Source organism: Strigops habroptila, chromosome 3 (assembly GCF_004027225.2).
Source record: "Strigops habroptila isolate Jane chromosome 3, bStrHab1.2.pri, whole genome shotgun sequence".
Lineage (NCBI taxonomy): Eukaryota > Metazoa > Chordata > Aves > Psittaciformes > Psittacidae > Strigops > Strigops habroptila.
This window is the reverse complement of record NC_044279.2, coordinates 21,968,355-21,988,947: the sequence shown is the minus strand read 5'-3', so window position 1 is coordinate 21,988,947 and position 20,593 is coordinate 21,968,355. Positions and strand designations below refer to the sequence as shown.

Here is a 20,593-nt window from a genome sequence, read left to right as displayed (position 1 = left end):
CACATTATATAATTTCAACTCTATTTCTTATCACCAGATTTACAAGAATTTTAATATAGAATTGAATCTGAAACTCCTGCATTATTCTATTCTGCACCAGCCAATTGAGAGTCTCTGTGAAGAAAAACATCTTCAATATACAAAATAAGGAAACAGGCACCTAATATCATCTTCATTTGCAAACATGATGACCGCTCGAGCATTTGGAGTTTCCAACAAGCGCTTGATAATCTTTTCAAATTCTCCTGGTCTTGGTTCCCGAGGGATTTTGAGTGATTGAGCAATGCAAACACCTCCTGAGAAAAATTAAAATGAGAAAAAAGAATTTTAACTTGCTAAATATCCACACTTTATATAATCCATAACCAGGCAGGTAAAGAAAGCAAGGTATTAATCTGAGATACAGCAGCAAGCCAAAAGTTACATTGTCTATGTTTTTCAAAATAACACTATATGAAATTCAACACTTAATGCTGTATTAAAGAGTACAACTCAGTTACCTGCTACTTTATATTTTTATATAAAATCTTAAACAACATTCTGAGACAGATCATCAAGCACCAAACTCTGGCTCAGCTGGGCTGAGTTCCACAGCCATACCTCAACTTATAACAGCTGAGAACCCAGCCTTGCCACATGATTGCATTTAGCCATGGAGACACAATTTGATGGTTATCTTACATTCATACTGTGGCTCTTCAGTATCAGGAACTATCACACACCTCTGCTTTTTCAACAGAGAGTAAAAGGTTAGCAATAAATTCTGTGGTTACAGAATCAAATAGAGAACGTGAAATGTTTTCTTATACATACAGATAACTTCTAATTGTTATTATGACATCCCTAATTAAGTTGTCTTAATTATTTAAGAGGTTTGTGGTTGTCATTGAGTATTCTAAATTACCAATCAGCAAATGAATACAAACTCAGAAATTATATTTATATCTCTTCCTGACAAAAGGAGGAAAGTGCTAATTGAAATCTCTACATTTTACCTGTCCTTGAAAAAGGGACAAATTTCTACTCAGTGATTTCATACACCGGTGCACGGGAATCTCTACTTCCTGGTTATGACAGTTACCTGTGCTCAAGCACATGAAGAAAGAAATTCGTTGAGCCTGTTTCATGAAGCACTGAGTTCAGATTGGCACCAACTTCCTATACTATACACCATCATTTTATGATTGTTTCTAATTTGTTTTTTTAAATTATTTTTTCTTTAAGAACTATTGCCTGATTTGCATTGGTACATCTAACTCCCACCAATATTTGTTCTTGCTTGTTGTTATTCCCAAAATAAGACCCTCTTGTGGAGAATCTAATCATTAATAAAACCAGAAAACTCAGAAAAATGAGAAAATGTTTGCTTTTAACAAAAAGCGACATATTACTAAAGAGAGGTAAAGCAAAGGATACTTTTGTATCTATCTCTGCATCTAAATACTTCTATACTGAAGATTACCTTCAGTGTGAGTAAGAATAAGAAGGTGTTTTAAAAGAGCTGTTCTATTTTTAATGAATGCTGGTATTTATTTTCTGATATACAAGATTATTTGGGGCATATACATGTCTATGTATTAAAGGTAATTAGACAAATAAACACAGAGTTAGATGGCTATGTTGTATATGGGGAGGCTTTCCAACTTTATCAACGGTTTTGTTCTCCCTTTCAAAATGTCAACCTTCTGTTTTTCCAAAGTACTTCACAAATTAGGTTGATACATTTAATGCATTCTTTGCTTCAGTCTTTAATAGCAAGACCAGATTTCTACATGTGCCCAACCCCCTGAGGTGGAAGACAGGGACGGAGAACAGAATGAAGTCACATAATCCAAGGGGCTCAGAGACCTGCTGGCACCACTTGGACACACATATGGGGCTGGATGGGATCCACCCAAAGGGACTGAGGGAGCCGGTGGAAGTGCTCACCAAGCCAGATGTCCTGGCTAACTGGGCAGGCCCCAGTTGACTGGAGTTTAGTGAATGTGACGCCCATCTACAAGAAGGGCTGGAAGGAGGATCTAGCGAACTACAGGCCTGTCAGCCTGACCTCAGTGTCTGGGAAGGTTATGGAGCAGATTGTCTTGAGTGCTATCATGTGGCACATACAGAACAAAGAAGTGATCGGGCCAGTCAGCATGAGTTTATGAAAGGCAGGTCCTGCTTGACTAACCCGATCTCCTTCTATGACAAGGGGACCCACTTATTGAACGAAGAAAAGGCTGTGAATGTTGTCTACCTAAACCTTAGTAAAGCCGTTTCCCACAGCATTCTCCTGGAGAAACTGCCTGCTCACGGCTTGCACAGGTGTAAGTTTCTCTGGATAAAAAACTGGCTGGATGTCCAGGCCCAAATGTGGTGAATGGAGTTCACATCTTTATCAATGATGGGGGTGAGGAGATTGAGTGCATTCTCAGTAAATTTGCAGATGACACTAAGTTGGGCAGGAGTACCGATCCGCTGGATGGGAGGAAGGCTCTGCAGAGGGATCTGGACAGACTGGATCAACAGGCCAAAAATGTATGATGTTCAACAAGGCTCAGTGCCAGGTCCTGCACTTGGGCCACAACAACCCCATGCAATGCTCCAGGCTTGGGGAAACGCTGGAAAGCTGCTCAGCAGAAAAGGACCTGCAGGTGTTGGTTGACAGTGGCTGAACATGAGCCAGCTTGTGCCCAGGTGGCCAAGAAGGCCAACGGCATCCTGGCCTGTATCAGAAATAGTGTGGCCAGCAGGACTAGAGAAGTGACCGTCCCCCTGTTCTCGGCACTGGTGAGGCTGCACCTTGAATACTGTGGCGATATAGTATTGAGTTGATGGACCGCGTCCAGACAAGAGCAGTGAAGCTGGAAAAGGGTCTGAAGAACAAGTCTTACAAGGAGAGCCTGAAGAAACTGGGGTTTTTTTAGTCTGGAGAAAAGGAGTCTCAGGGAAGACCTAATTGCTCTTTACAACTACCTGAAAGGAGGTTGTAGTGAGGTGTGTGTTGGTCTCTTCTCCCAAGTAACAAGCAATAGGTCAAGAGGAAATGGCCTCAAGTTGTTCCAGGGGAGGTTTAGACTGGATATTAGGAAAAATTTCCCCATCAAAAGGCTTGTCAAGCATTGAAACAGCTGCCCAGGGCAGTGACTGCATCACCATCCTTAGAGATATTTAAAAGATGTGTAGATGTGTCACTTAGAGACAGGGTTTAGTGGTGGAATTGGCAGTGTTAGGTTAACAGTTGGACTTGATGAACTGAAAGGTCTTTTCCAACCTAAATGATTCTATGATTCTATAATTCTACACAGTCAGTGATAGAATTTGAACAAAAACAAGGGTCCAGACACATGTAGCTTGGGACGTATAGCTACATGAAGACATTACAGAGGCTTCTTAACCTAAAGTGTTAGCTCTCTTAAGCTGGATGTGTTTAATCTTTAAGCAAAACAAAGAAAATAAAGGTATTTATGAAGCCTTTTTTATTTATTTTACTCAATGAGTAGGAATTGTTCAAAGCTGACCCATGCTTGTCAGTGTCTAAGAGGCATTTGGACAACACCTTTAATGACATGCTTTAACTTTTGGTCAGCCCTGAATTGGTCAGGCAGTTGGACTAGATGATCATTGTAGGTCCCTTCTAACTGAAACAGTTCTATTCTATTTTATTCTATTCTATGTAATATTTAGAAAATGCTGGGGATTAATTATCAGATTTTTTCTGCCTTCACAGAGTTTCATTGACCTCAATAGTTGTTTGCACAGGCAGATCCTAAGTTGGAATCAAGTTTATACACGGCATAAATGAAGCACGGAATTATCAACTACCAGTATAAAAATAACTACTTTCAAATTCAATCAGCCAGTTTTAGTCACAGGCAAACATATCACCTTTTTCAGCTATACACAAATTTCTTGGGATGTTACATTATTTTATTAGATTGAGAGACGCATACAACAGTATAGATTTACCCTGAACTCTTCTCTGCTTTACATGAAAGAAACAATATTTGCAAATCAGAACATCTGCTATTTCTTATAAAAATTGTTTGTACATTTTTCTTTATGATCTATAAATAGTATAAAGATATAAATAAATTACTCTTATCTGCTTTAGAATTGAATATAATGCCTTTTTCTGGTAACACATTTCATCATATTTTATGAACAAGCTGGCTCCCCATGATGGACAGCTAATTTGCCAATAACAACAGATGAGACTGTATAGAAGGTGACCCTCATATTTACCAGGTATCTTTGACAATCCAGTAATGAAAAGATGGACACTGTACTATGAAAAGCTTTAGCCAATTTTCTGAACTGCTATTAAGCTACTGTGATAGACACTCAAAAAGTCCTTTACTGCAATCTCTTTCTCAAGTAACAGTGCTGAAATGAAAGATAAATATTTAGCAGATATCCTTTAAATTTAACAATCAGCAATTCACTGTTAAAAAATAAAAAATGAAAAACAATGCCAAGCTCTCAACTGTCCCCAAAGTAATTCAGGCATGGAAAGTAACACAGAACCAAAAAAAAAATCACATAAAGGAATAATTTGTTATCTCATAAATTTTGAGAGTGCATTTTTTAACCATTCCTATTCATGCAATGGCCCTTAGGAAAAAAACATTCTTTCCACATAAAACTCAAATGCAAATATTACAAAATGCATATATATAATACACTATGTAGAGCCATCTACAATGTGTGGAATTGATATCGAGCAATGAAAAACTGCACTATCTAAAAAGCTATTTTCATTCAAAATGGTGTAGAAGAAACACTATTCCATCATTGCAGTAGCAAGTTCAATCATGACTGTACTGTTCATCTTAGCATCTCTACACTGAAGAATGTGTTAAGTACTACCAGGAACAAAATAAAATGCACTTCAGCCTTGTTGCTGTATTTATAACGAATTGTGTAAGCTACCTTCAACACACTAAACACTGTGTACACCCTTGTCTATATATTGTATATACAGCTGTTGCTCAAACAAATAACAGAGTATCAATTTTCAGCTAATGATGAAATGCTAGATCCACAAAGGTACTTACAACATTATGGTGTCTAACCTCTCAGCACCCTGCTGCCTTTGAAATCTACAGCCTGGGCTAAGTGCCCAGACATACGGAGAGATGAGTGTCTAGGAAAAGGATTCATAGGAGCCAGCAACTGAATAAGGAATAATTATTTCTCAAAAATAGCTAGCAGAGGTACTAAAAAAGAATAGGTTTTAAGGCCAGTAGTTAGGATAATCTTATGAAATGTTAACAAAAGAGATTTCCCCAAAATCAAGAAGAAATAGGGTTTGAGAACAGATGTCTCATACATGATACCAGTGGATTTACCATTTACTGCACAGGTGCCAAAGGGCAGATGGTTCAGACACCTAATGCCCCTGAAGGTTATATGGCTATGAATCATAAGAACAAATTGTGTCTACATATTTCGCTCTGTCAGCATTTCTGATTGAGTTGGCATGACGACTGCTTGTTCCTGTTGTTGTTTTCTAAAATGTTTGTTATCCTTCGTTGTCTGAGGATGTGCACAAAAAAAATTCATTGGTCTAAATTTCCCTTGACTAAAATTACAATTAAACTAAAATTCGTATGAGGAAATGAGAGCTAACTATCTTCTTACTGAAAAGGAAATGTTGTGTTCAAACCTGGTCAATTAAAAGGATTTATGAACAGTCTTCAAGAGGATGTTATTGAGACCAAGAATGAAGTCAGATAGACAGACTCATTTCAGCTAGCTCAACTAGGAATAACCCATTCTCTAATTCATATATGACATGGAAGATGAAATAAAGGGTTTGCATCTGTCACACATTTTAAATACACTAAGCTGGAACTGATGGAAGGTAGGTCTTCAACTACTCTGGGGAAAAGAAAAAAAATGTCTTAGTACCAAACTGTGCCACACCTCTTTTGTCTGTTCTCAGATCTGTAAAACTAAGGTTGTACTTTGTCATCCCAGAGCTATATCTGTGGAATAAAACAGTTAATATGAGCTGCATTGTGTACATTGCATCATTACAGTCATGCACAGTAATGATAAGTACCCATTTGTCTTGTGTCTAACAGTTACCAAGTGTGATATCCAGCACCTGGGGCCAGGGGACAATGAAGTGAAGGAGAGCAGAGGTGGGAGCTGGAAATCAGGCTCACAGCAGGAGCTGCCCCACTCCTAATCAGGGGACCAATCCAGCCACTCTGAACATGGTTAGCAGCTGGGAACTCATGTGCTTTTAGAAGAAGGACCTAACCAGACCTGATCTAAAATAATATGGGTTTAAGTTGTTCTTTCCATTGTGATAAAAATCACATCTTAAACAAATTGTTCCATGCTTGGCTTGCTTACAGCTGCTCTGTATAACACAGCTTGTGGGAAATAGGTTATCACCAAACAAAAAACCTGGTAGATTTTGAAGATACTGTCAGCATGCTGCATCAACAAGCTTTTTCCTTTCTTTTTTGCTCTTACAACAATGATTCTGCAAACGAAAAAAAATAAAACAAAAGGGAAATGTAGTACCTACATCATTTTGGTGGCTAAACTTATGGTGATTTTGTAATAAATATTCATTTCAGCTCTCATGGGTTCTGAATTCGCAAGATGGCATGCTAATCGTAAACCATTAAATAGCCAAGTACATGGAGGTGGGTGCCAGAAGTGATGTTGAATGTGTATTTGGAAAACAGCAAGCAGACTTGATAAGGAACTTGCACTAAAAAATAAATTTCCTGAAGCAAAGATTTGAAGTTAAAGTTAAATGTAAATAGCAGGCCATTTTTGCTCTTACCCCAGCTAGGATCCAGCGCTACATTATGGACCAACTAAGTAGGATACACAAGAAAGGACACTGTCTTTTTGTCAGTTCAAGTGTGTTCAGTGTTGGGACCACAACCATACTACTCAGAACCAGTTTATCCTGAACTGTTCTATCTCCTCATGTATATAACTAGTCTTACCACTGTGAAAAGGGAATGGTCAAGTTATGCATTTGCTTTAAACTAGCTATCAATTTCTTAGCACAAGGAAGCATATCTCACCTGACTCAGTATACATCATTGCAAGTCAATTATTTCATGGCAGCTTCATCACAAATCACACTGTTCCTGGAAAAGATCAAGACAAATAGCCAGAGCACATCTGGGACACAGCCCTACCTGGCAGCACTTTCTCAGGTGCCTTCAAGTACACATTTTCTTTTTTTAAGATGAATTATACATGACTGGTCACTAGGCCAAGAAAATTTTAATGCAGGACTGTGGAAAGTTTCCAAAAGATACTACAGACATATTTGAAGGCAGAGAAGTTCTTATTCCAAGTAGAGGAACAGATGTCAGAGACTTAGAAGACACCTCAGTTTCTAACTCTCCTGTGAGGCACACAGGGTGCTGTCACAAGCAGACACAGCCTCTGTCTGAAAGAAACTGCACACTTCTGGCAGTATCACATAACGCAAGATAACATGAGGAAAAACAGACAATTGCATTTCTCCTCCTTTTCCAGTCCTTCCCCTGGTTACAACGAAAGTTCAGAAAATCTACACCTGTTTATACTGAAAGTCTGTTCCAATTGCCAGAAACCTAGTTCAGCGTGAAGACTGCTGGAGACATAAACAACAAGATGTTCCACACTCATGTTCTGTTCACAAAAATAGGAATAGCATTGTGACTTAGTGACTACATCAAGACACTCTTTTTCAGCAGATAGTTCATTATTTGATAAATTTGGATGCTAAAAATTCTGAATGTTAAAGAAAAATAAGGTAAGTGACTGTTCTGCATGGGACTTTCACTGGTGCTGAAAATCAGGAATTTTTAGGAATTATTATTTAAATTGTGGTCAGGTTGCTGCCATTCTCTTGTGTATCCCTACGTGCCCTTAGCAATAATTTTCTGAAGTGTGAGTTAACAGAGAGTCAAGAGAGACTCAAATTTCTGAAGCAATAATTGTTCAAAATGTAAGCATCTCCTTAATGCCAAAGTACTGTAGCTGGGAGGTCTGAATGCAGCCATGCATTCTTCCAGAGCTACCTTCATTTAACTACCCCAAGAAACCATATAATCACCAATGTGGCTAAATGGAAAGCTTGGCTTTACAGATAGGGACCCGAGCCTTCTGCAGTCTCTGTGTTCCCGCTGAAGTCCATGCCATGGCATCTTCACTGCTATTCATGTCCAAATCTAGTTAAATAAAATCCCTTTCCAGTACACCTCCTTTGCTACAGTCACCAATTAACTGCAGTATGGAAATATCCAAAAGTCTTGTGGCTTTTCATTTGCTCAGAAGCTCACAAAATACCTCAGCAAACAATTTGCATACTTACTCTCTCAAAGACAGTTAGCTCTTCAGCCAACAGTGGCAATATTTTTGATGTAAGATAACAGAAAGAAAATAATCTTAATAAATTAAATAACAATTCACTCCAAATGGACGAAAATGGTACTTAGTATCCAATACACTAAAGCATAATGGAGAATGAGAGATTTTGTTATAATCTTTCAACAGACAAAAACATTCCATATTTCGAGCCGATACATTGGTGTCCTTTTTCCTTTATTTAAGTAAAAATACATTTTATCAACATTAAGGATAATATTTATGACTAAGATGGCTTTTTGCACAAGCAGGTTGAAGATACTTTTTCACTAACATGTCAGCTACAGTCATGAGCTTTTCTACTCCAAACTAAGAGTTTTTAAGAGATCAAAGTCTCTCGTTTCTTTTAGTGTTTCAGAAAAGGCCTTTTAGCAATGTTTTTTGTTGGGTCTTCCTTTTATTCTTTCTTTGGCGGGGGGGGGGGGGGGAAGAGTAAAATCAGAAGGCATTCAGTGATACCATGAAAGAACACAAAACATTCTGATAAATACAATTCACCCATTCCTTTGAAACCTGTTTTTTTACATTCCTATATGTATTCATAGGCACACAGCCATGCATGTTTCACAAACATATACACTCATACAGATACTTCTATCAGGGACAAAGCCGATGTTAATTCTAAAATAGAATAGGAAGAAAGAAAAAAAAACCAAACCAGCTCTGGCTCCATATGAGATGACTGGCTATGGGCTTCAGTCACCAAAGTCTGTCTCTATGGTGACATGCTTCAAGAGAGATCTGTTATTTTATACTTCCGTTCTGAACAGTAAAAAAACTTTTCTTTTCTTTTTTTTCTTTTCTTTTCTTTTCTTTTCTTTTCTTTTCTTTTCTTTTCTTTTCTTTTCTTTTCTTTTCTTTTCTTTTCTTTTCTTTTCTTTTCTTTTCTTTTCTTTTCTTTTCTTTTCTTTTCTTTTTCCTTTCTTTTCTTTTCTTTCTTTATACCCATGAAAAATTCAGCTGTAGTAAATGTTTATGAATGGGTAAAAATCACTTACCCAGAAAAAAAACCAAAAAAATGCTCAAAAAGAATGAATTCTGGAAGACTGTGAGAGAGGAATTTTCCTCTCCACAGTGAATCACTGTCTAACTAGTTCTCAAAGGACATGGGATCCCCAGTCAAACTTCAAAACAATCTATGGCCAAAAGAATGTAATTGCAATTGGTCTCCACTTACATTAACTGGTCAGCTGCTGCAATGCTTTCACAGCTATGTCTTTTTTTATCATCACAGTGGGTATGAATACCTTCCTCCAGGGAAAAATGGTTCTTCCTACTTTCAGATATAGAACTTGCTGAGGCATAATATGAAAAAGAAATATGCTTTCTGGCTACATGCCAAGTACATCCTTAATGAGGAAAGAAGACCCTCTTTTTTATTTGTTTGTTTGTTTGTTTTCTAATGATCAGGAAAGCTTAGGTTATGAAAAGAAATTTCACAAATGCCTAAATTCTAGAAGATTTTTTTTTAATAACATCTGATTTATAACAAAGTAATAGTGTGAAATCAAACCCCGGCCTGTGGTTACCTAATGTATTTTTCTCTGAAAGTAAATTTGCTTGAATATGGCCCTTGTTCTTTCCTTCGCTTCTCTACAATTCTCCATACTAGTGGAGAATTAGTAAAGATTCAGAAATCCAGCAGTAAAGATCTGGATTTGATGCTTTATGGCATTTAGCTGCAAACGGCTGCTTTAAAAAATGCTAGACATGGGTCAGGCATAAAAATTACCAGTTCACCTCCAAGTATAGCAGTCCCATTTGACAATCCCTGATGGGCATATTCAGCATCATTAAGATGACACAGGAGTTTACAGTATTCCTTGTAACTATGTTTAGGCAGGAAAAGAAACCCCACCAAAAGGAGGGCTGGATTTTACAAAAATATTTTTTTTTTTTCTAAATAAACATAGCCTTTCTTCTTTTAGGATAATTTGGTCCCTACAGGGATCTTCGGTTTAACATTTTTTCATTCCACTCCCCACTCTATTTTAAATATTTTATTAGTGATATAAAAGACTTTTTTTTTTTCAGACAAGTTGTTCTGGATTACCTGATTTTAATGTTAGGATGATGTCCTATTTTTCCCTTGCATACTTACTGCTATCTCAGTGCTGAGAGATTGCCCTCCTCACCTCCTTTGCACTTAAATGCTGTACGCAGACTTTTAATCATGCCTTCTAAGAAAAATAGCAGCAGTAATTCGTGTTCTCATTTTGAAACTTTTTGGTCTGCTTTTATAAGGGAAGACATTCTTCTTCTTTGTGGTCATGAAATAGCCACAAATTTCTTGTATTCATTGGAACTAAAAAAAAAAAAAACCCTTCTGTTTCTTGCTATCTTCCAGAATACTGGAGGCAAAATCAATTATTTCCACCTTTCTTTATGTATTCATTTAGCCAAACAGTCCAATATCAAGGAATTATTCTTAAAATTAGGCATGTTCTTTAGCTTAGGTTCTCTCTAGTAGTTTAATATTTATTTTCTCAAAATTTGAAATATCAAAATAGTTTACATGTAAAGGCTTGCTTAACTTTATTGAAGATCAGTTTGAGTTTGATTACTGATGTTTGAGCTTGAATGTAACATTTAAAAAATAGTCTCAATTTGAAGAAAAAACAGAATAACTGACATCTAATTTTTGTCTGAAACCGGAAAAAGAGAATCCCGTTTTCTCTACATGAAATTATAAGCACAAATTTGTAACGAAAATCAAGAAGGGATCTTTTCTGACAGGGAATACTGTAGGTAAATCTAATCCCCAGAAAGCAGTGTACTAAGTCAAAGAATGTTACCTATAATGTTCGAAATCAGCTCATTTCCATCTGAGCTAAAGTGTACATAACTCAAAAAATAAGACATTTTAAGGTTTGAAGGGTGTGCCACACCCCTGTAGAAGTTTCTCCAATAGTTTATAATCTTCATTACTGAAAAAAAGAAAAAAAAAATATTCCTTTCATCAGCTTAATATTTCTAACTTGAGCTTACAACAACATGGTCTGTTTACACCTTTTTCATCAAAAATGGAGCTTTGTCTCATCTTCCTCAGTCTTCCAAACACGACTTGTACATTATGTGTACATTGTACATTATGTGATTATGTTATAAGTTAAATAACCTTTTCTTATACAGATTAGGAAGGCTGAGTTTATTTGATTAGGCATCTAGACTGCAAGTTACATTTGCTAAATTCATATACCTATTTTGATGTTAGTATCTAACTATAGTTGTCTAAAGTATTCTGAGAGCTAGACACTTATGTAAGAACACCATTAGGATCTAAAAATACCAATGAACTTCTTTATCTGCTGACTTCTTATCATTGAAGATTTTGAAATATTAAGAGAATTAAAGCTGTCTTGTATATTGCTTCAAGTCTTTGTGTTTCTTTACACTAGTTTGAAGATACAGTGAGATTAAGAATCAGTAATACTTCTTTTATAATACAGCAGTGAAATAAAGGAACGAGTTAGTGAATCAACAAGAGTCATTCCATAGCCTCCCATATAAATAAACCTACAGAAGCCTAATTTAATTTAAAAAAGTGGTGGAATTAGTTTGCTACACAGCTACCGTAGCTTTAAGAAAGTCTGTGGCATTTCATTGTGAGATTTGAATCAGAGAACAAACTTGAAGAGAGGAGCCTGATGTCTCTATATGTTTAATACCACGTGGAAATATCTCTTGAGAAGAAGTTTAGGAGTGAGCAGATATGCTAATTAATCTTCTCTTGAAGCATGTTGGGATGAATGAGTAGTTCAATTCATAAAGCCCTAAAGATACAAAAGCCATCAGGTCAAAAGTGACTAACCACGAGATACGCTTAGAGGGCTGCAATGGGCCTGAGAACTGAAGAAAGCAGCAGGAAAGTGTTCAGGAGATCTATGCATGCAATATAAGAGAGCTTGCAAATTGAACACATTAGTCTGCATTAAGACATGTAACAACAATGCAGAAATGATGGGATGAGCATAAAAACAGTGAAATGGTTTTACTTCTGGAGTATAACAAATGCTGAAAAGGTACTTATGTTCTCAGATGAAAGGTAACCTCCATATACATATAAATTGCAGAAATACAACAATGTTTACTTTTACCAAATGTCTAATTACCCACATCTGTCTTTTGTTTGAGTACACAAATTTCAGATTAATCTTCTGAATTAATCTTATCTTGTAAATGATACAGCAGGCATATACATCTACTATGTTTTCTCAGTCCATGTTAGGGAAGAAATAAAATCCTTATTCAATAAAAATACAGGTAGCAACTCTGTAAATTGAATCACTGAAAAATTCTTAGATTCAGACTAAGGATTCTGGATAGGAGGTCTGATAAGTGACCTGACTCAGGCCTATTCCCACTATTTCTAAAATGGCAGGAATGCAATGCCTTGCCTTGCCTTGTTGGAAAATGACTAGCAAGTAGGATCGAAGTCTGCTTTTACCTAGTCCATCAATAGTTGTTACTAGGACAGGATTTAACCATGTCTATCTTTTTTTTCAGATGGTAGAAACATAGCTTCATTCTCAGTAACATTTTGAAAGGAACATAAGGTTCTACCTAACATCAAAGAAGGAAAAAGATGGAGAGAAAGCTGCTATCCATGCAGGAAGGATCAGAAGAAGCTGCTCTTTCCATTAAAATGCACAGCTATTGCCCTATAAAGAATTGCAGCTACTGGGAAGCGCCTTTGATCTCCTAGGTTCATCCACAATATATCGATCTCAGTAAACCTGAACCAAGCTGCTCAGTGACATCAGATGCACAAATCACAGAATCATAGAATCATAGAATAGTTAGGGTTGGAAAGGACCTTAAGATCATCTAGTTCCAACCCCCCTGCCATGGGCAGGGACACCTTGCACTAAACCATGTCGTCCAAGGCTCCGTCCAACCTGGCCTTGAACACTCCCAGCGATGGAGCATTCACAACTTCCTTGGGCAACCCATTCCAGTGCCTCACCACCCTCACAGTAAAGAACTTCTTCCTTATATTTAACCTGAACTTCCCCTGTTTAAGTTTGAACCCTTTACCCCTTGTCCTACCACTACAGTCCTGATGAAGAGTCCCTCCCCAGCACTCTTATAGGCCCCCTTCAGATACTGGAAGGCCGCTGTGAGGTCTCCACACAGCCTTCTCCTCTCCAGGCTGCACAGCCCCGACTTTCTCAGCCTGTCTTCATACAGGAGGTGGTCTAGCCCCCTTGTCATCCTCGTGGCCCTCCTCTGGACTTGCTCCAACAGCTCCATGACCTTTTTATGTTGAGGATACCAGAATTGCACATAATACTCCAAGTGAGGTCTCACGAGAGCAGCTGTGTTCAGAATTAAATGTTAATGGTACACTACAGTAAAAGGGAAATCCGGATACTTTTGCTGATGTAGCTACAAAATGTATGAAAAGCAATGCGTGTAAGCCAAAGAAGGCTTTGGACTTTAAAAACAGATGAAATATTGGGAAGGTGGTTGCACCACAGTTCAATCCTTGCCACAGAGCTGTACCCTTCTTTGTTCTACTAGAAAGGAAATCTTGCAAGTGCTCAGGGTTTTTTTCTGTCTAGATTTTAATGTTTTAAAATCAGAAGAATCCAGACCCAGCTCCTTCCATGCAAGTAGCTGTGCTCCAGGAAATCACCATTAGCTGTAAAAGAAATTGAAGGAAGTGGTTGCTTTGTGATAGATTAGGTATTGAAGGTGTCCAATAACTTGCAAAAGAAGTCTGCAGCTCACCATTTTCTAACAAAACATTTGATAGATCCACCATATTTTGTAGACAATGAAGCAAATTGTCAAACTAATTACACAAAAAAACCTATGATCATTAAGTACAAAATTACTTCTACTGAACGTTGCATGGTAGTAGACACCATTATGCTGTTAATACAAGCTGAAATAAAAGCCTATTTTAAAGTGTACCTAATCTCCACATACACCTTTGATCAACAAACTATCTTATCAAGAGCCTGAAGGATTTTTCTGCGTCCATGTTACTCATATGATCACATGGTTTCAATAATTTGATACAATTCTTCTATCACATATAACATTTTCAAGCGTCCTTCATTAAGTTTTTCTTTTTCCCAAAAGCTATCAAAAATTATACCAGATGAAAATCTATTCTCCACGGAGCACTTATATCTCACTCATTATGAAAGAAAAATGCTGAAATACATGTTTCAAAATTAATTAATTCTGAAATCTATTGTGTATCAAACCTGTCAAAAGATGTAACATAGGGAAAGTATGTCAATTTACTCTGAGCTACATATTGAATAAAGACATATGATTAGCCCCATGGACTTGTGAGAAAGAAACTCCACCTTGCAGTAACAAAAAGCCATCCTATAGTACTTGATAAAAGTAGAAAGTGAGGAGAAAAAATGAAGATGACATAGAAGACAAAAAGGAAGATAAGAAAGCAAGTAAGGACTGGAGAGCTGCACTACAATTGCTCATTGTTCAGTGTAATGCACAAATAATAGTGCTGATCCTAAAACAAAATCTTCTGCAAATGCCTAGTACTAAAGTAATAATAATAATATACCTTTGTTTTCACTGCTTTATGATTAATCACTGTCAAGTTTTGAAGTGGAAAAAATATGCAATAGGAATGAATCCTTTATTCTCCAGGCTTCCAAAGGACTTTCTTAGGTTATTTAAGAAGTTTCGACAGTGAAATACATATACTTCTTCGAACAGAAAGACTAAAGGAACAAGTATAGGTCTTCCAAAACCATAATAAAGCTAACTCAGGGGTTTGTATTGACATATTCAAATCAAATGCATATTTTCAAATCCCAAAAGACCTCAAAAATTACTAGAAATTTGAATATTAGAATTTCAACTTTTCCAAATTTTGAATTCTGATAGCAGCCTGCAACATTCTGCTGCAACTTCAAGACTATTTTTCTGCATACAAGAAAGATCACAATCAGCCAAAGATTTACAAAGTTCCACTGAATTTAGTATTTGAAAAGGCAGTTTCATTAAGAATGCCTTTACCACCATCAGAAAGTTTCGAGTGATGGCAAGATGGAAAAGCAGAAGGAAATTTTCAATACTGTGCTGGTTTTGGCTGGGATAGGGTTAATTTTCTTCACAGTAGCCAGTATGGAGCTATTAGATTTGTGATCAAAACAGTGCTGATAACACAGGGATGTTTTCATTATTGCTGAGTAGTGCTTACACAGAGCCAAGGCCTTTCCTGCTCCTCACACCACCCCAGCAGTGAGCAGGCTGGGGGTGCACAAGGAGTTGGGAGGGGACACAACCAGGACAGCTGATCCCAACTGACTCCAGGGATATCCCACACCATATGGTGTCATTCTCAACATGTAAAGCTGGGGGAAGAAGAAGGAAGAGCGGGACATTGGGAATGATGGTGTTTGTCTTCCCAAGTAAACGTTATGTGTGATGGAGCCCTGCTGTCCTGGAGATGGCTGAACGCCTGCCTGCCCATGGGAAGTGGTGAACGAATTCCTTGTTTTGCTTTGCTTGCACACGCAGCTTTTGCTTTACTTATTAAAGTGTCTTTGTCTCAACCCACAAGTTTCTCACTTTCTGATTCTCTCCCCCATCCCGACATAGGGAGAGTGAGTGAGCAGCTGCGTGGGGCTGAGTTGCTGGCTGGGGTTAAAACATCTAAACAGACAAACAGTAAAAACCAAGAGACAGATCTGAAAAGCACAAACAACTTCTGCCCTCTGTTTCTTGTGTTTATTTTCTGTGCAGATGGACTGACTTATTTTAGAATGCAGAGTAGCCAAAAGTGAAAATAAAAAGAATATGGGAGAAAAAAAAAATAAAAATCAGAGAGAAGAATTGCAGAACAGCACTAGTGATAGCTTGTCTGAGGATAAATTTAATTCCAATTAAAAAAAGTAACATTACATATATATATACACACACACAACAGCTTAAGACACCTAAGCCTCTGTGTATTATATCTTTCTAAAAGAAGAGAAGTCAGGCACAGTGAGATTGCGATGCTCATGCATTTCCACGCTGTGGCGTGTGCTCCAAATTCAGGCTTCAGATCTGGGTTCCCTGGGTCAATACTTACGGAAGTTAGTGTTCAAATAAAATTCATCTGAGTTTTTGTAAAATCATAAATTAATTGCTAGCCTGAGATAGCCCTTTTCACCAAGATGACTTTACTTAATGAACTAATTATTGGCAGGTTTTCCAAATGAAGTAAACTGTGTGCATAGCAATCCTAGTGATCAAAGTCCAGCTACTCTCCACTCACACTTTCACAATCTTTTCCTCTCCTGTGAAACTTCTCCTCACTTGCTTTAAGATTCATCTCTTGCATATTAAAAAAGCCATGAAGCATGAGATCACAGTTGGCAGCAGAGAGAAGAAAAGGAACACTAAGGGTCTTCAGCTTCTCTGTTAGCCTCCTATCTCCAAGCTAACGTACACATTCCCAAAACAGCATTTTTGTCTGGAATATCCCTCCAGATGAGAAAACCCACAAAAATCCTACAGTGTTGCACAAAACTTCCATCTTTGTCCCATACCACACCTTCCCCATGAGGTGTTCTTCTCATGTCCCATGAGAAGAAGAATGTCCTACACTGACTTATGTGACACAGAACAGGAATGCTTAGTCTCCTTATCATCACTTGTCAAGCCCAAAAGTATTTAATGAAGGAAATATGTCCTCCATGCGCTTAAAGAGACTCCAGCAACTGCAGTGCTACAGAGGTGTTTGGAGTAAAACCCTATATGGAAAAAGGACATGAAGAGTGCAAAACTATGTGCAATAGAATTAGCCATTGATCATCTTCTCTGAGGCTGTCTGATTATTTGTTGGATAACGGTATACTAACGTCCTAGAAATCACCTTTAACCATTTGTGTGCCTGTTAGATTCAGGTCAGTCCTTTAGAAGCTGAAGGGCAATGCTGCTGATGATAAAAGTCCAGAGGCAATCCCACATGGGACTTCCTAAACTGAATTCTTGCTCTCACAGCATTACTATGCTTTCTTCCAAGTTGCATGTCTTGTATTGGCATGGCAAGACAAGCTGGACTTGGGCACAGTGAGTGCATGATTTAAAATCAAAGCAAACATATTCTGTCCATTTTTAACAAGGTACAGTGAAATGATGCTTATGGCACTGGAGAACATACAGTCAGCCTAGGTCACTCAAACAGAGGCAGTGAAATGAAACAGGTAAGGATCTATCAAAAAGAAGCACAGCACAATAGCATGTACATAGAGTTACCTGCCAGAGTCGTAAATTCTGAGAAATAATCAAGACCATGTCTTAATAGATAACTCAGACTTCATTCTCACAGCTAGCTAGAAAGAAGTTCAGCTTCTCTGAAGTGCTAAATCTAGTGACCTAGTGACTAGCAGGGGAGAAGATAATAAAGTTACTTATACCATAGCCTCCTGGTATTTTCCCATTGAGCGCATTCTTACTATTTTTAGAACATCTGTCAAAATCTCTCTCCAAGTCTCCTTAAGTCTTCTGTCTACAAAGTCAGGATAATCCCAGTACAATGGAAGTTAAATGATACACTCAGAATCAGTTTTCCCAGAGAGGATGTGACTGGAAAAAAGGTACACTAATGTAAGGTTGGGTATGCAGATTTCCACCCCCCTTAGAGATGGATAACTCTACTCTGCCAGAAAGGAAACCTGTTCCTTACAGGAAAACAGCATGTACCTGGACAGTTACAGTGGAGTTTGAACATAAATTCATCCCCCGGCTTATTTCACCACAACTTCACAGAGAGATGAAAATTCTAACCAGCACTTCTCAGACCACATATGAGCAGCAAACACCTGCTTATTCATTAGTAATGAAGAAAAATGAGATGAGTTCAAAGAATAAACAATTTGTTTGCCACTGAAGGGACTAGGAAAAAGGCATATTATTATTCTGATTGAAGGCCAAAATGGACAAAATGCTCCCCTTCTAATAAAATTGTATGTATGACAGGAAAGGATCCTTTCTGTACTTCCTCTGAAGGACTTAGTTCCATATCTTTATTTGTAATAGGTGTTTTGGTTGGTTGTTTGGGGTGGGGTTTTTTTTTTTGGGGGGGAGGATGTTTTTTGTTTTGGTTACTTTTTTCCCCACATTTGTGGCTGAAAGTTCCCTGCCAGCTGTCAGTTTAATCAGATCTTGCTAACAAAGCCGTTATGGGTCTGACTAAAGGTTCATCTAGCCTGATGGCCCCATTTCTGGCTATGACTCATAACATAAGAGCAGAAGAACAGAGTAAATATATGTGCTGGCATGTTGTCCTGGCCTTCAATAATCTGCAACTCAAGGGCCTTTTGAGAGAAGGTGTCTTTATGTTCATTAAAAGCCCTTGATAGAACTTCTCTCTATTAATACATCTAGTCCGCTTGAATACAGGTAAAAGCTACATTAGATGTTCCAAGGGTTCCCTCAAAATCACAAAGTCTAGACTTCACATTGCTTAAAGATCAATTTTACTATTTCTTTCTCTATGATTGCAGTCCTAAGCGCCAAAACTCTGAGTTTGATCCTAAGATCATGACAAACTCTTTCAATGTTGCATGTACTTTTCAGCTTTTTCTTCTTCTTAAGCTGGTGGTCCCATGCTTCATATATACACATCACTTTTTTTCCCTTTCTTTTATGAACAGATATGCAAAGAATATTTAGATACATTTCTATGGAGCTTCTTAGAATATTCAAGTATCTAAAACTGTAGGCATATTTTTACAGCCCCATATGTGCGTCTGCAGATTTTTTTCACAGACCACAGAAAACTGGCGAAGAAAAACAGCATGTGAAAGAATCTGAATGTACAGGCATGTATGTACATTTCTAAAGGCTGCATGAAAGTCTTTTTGAAGTAACAAGTTCTTTAGTTTCTAGAACAACTTAAATCAAGGATCAGATATATTTGACAAGCAATTTGGTGTTCTGGAATCAAGAGAACTGTTTTGGGTTTTTTTATGAATGATTCAAAATACTAATTACAGAATACTCCCAGATATCTTTTCTTTGTCTTTTATTAACAATGGCCTGACTGTTGAACTTGTACTCACATACTGAACCACTTCATACCTTATATTCAAATTGGGTGATCTCCTACATCTACTTCTCTTTGTAAGTATCCAGCAATTGTACTAATTTAAGGTGGAGCTCTCATATTAAATGCTGTAGAAAAAAACTTTTCCAATACATCTAGAATACTTGTATTTATAACAATAAATTGAACAAGACAAAATTGGTTACTGATTTGAGTTTACAAATTTCATTAAGTTTGCTTCTAGAAGTCCTATTTCATACTGCATAGCTCCCACTGAAGTCACTGAAAGTGTTTCATTTTTCATAGTTTGGAATGTTCATTAGATATTTATATGAAAAATGAGAATGAACTATGCTACAGTAGACAGAACAAAACCAATTTCATAGGGTAGTAAACTCTCATACTCCAGGGCATAACCCAACCAGTAATTTATAGGGTTAGACAGAAGCTTTGCTCACAGACAAGTTATTTCAAAGACAATACAATTAAATGTTAAGTACCATCCTTCAAAGCATCCCTTCAGTTGGAAACTGGACAAAATATGGCATCAAAATTTCTTTGTCTGGATCTTTGTGAAACCTACTCCCTGCCTGCTATCCTTGCTAGAGTGACTTCCACAGCTCTCTTTCCCAGTTCAGACTGCTCTCAGTATCATTCTCATAATCACACATCAATTGGATCTGCTGATGATATTCTTTCGGATTTAGAAAACATTTTCTAGCCATTTTTCTTCTTCATTGTACTTTATTTCCTACACCTGTTACTCTTTAAGATATGAAATTGCTATTTTTTAAAATAAGCAAAGTAAATTCTCTGAATATTCCCTGCATACCATACATACCACCCTGAAATACACCTACATTTGAAAATCAATCACCTTCTTCCTTCATTTGCACATGGGCTCTTTAAATTGTAATCCTGTATACAAACCACAGATATGTACAATATCTAAAACTGTACTGATCAAATTTAACCAAGCCTTGCATTAAATGCAGATAAAGAAAATCCTTTTTAAATGTAGAAAGGTTAAACATATAAAACATGTACAATTATCTACCTTGTGCTCTACAGACTTCAGAAAAAAACATTGGAAGAAGCAAAACCCTTCATCCACTGCAGTCACTGATCAAAGGGTCTTTACAAAGCACCAGGATTAACTGTTTCAAAAGTGATCATTAGTCTGATCGTCAT

At 37.3% G+C, this 20,593-nt stretch overlaps 1 protein-coding gene across 8 annotated transcripts in view; it reads right to left on the bottom strand.

Annotated features, from left to right (window-relative positions):
* The window catches only part of GRM8 (glutamate metabotropic receptor 8), a 358,348-nt gene that overhangs the window by 189,255 nt on the left and 148,500 nt on the right, over window positions 1–20,593 (bottom strand). For all 8 annotated transcript variants that reach the window (XM_030480296.1, XM_030480300.1, XM_030480299.1 and 5 more), the window contains one exon: window positions 161–296. In XM_030480296.1, coding sequence (XP_030336156.1) covers window positions 161–296 — 136 coding nt within the window. The remainder of the gene's footprint in view (window positions 1–160; window positions 297–20,593) is intronic.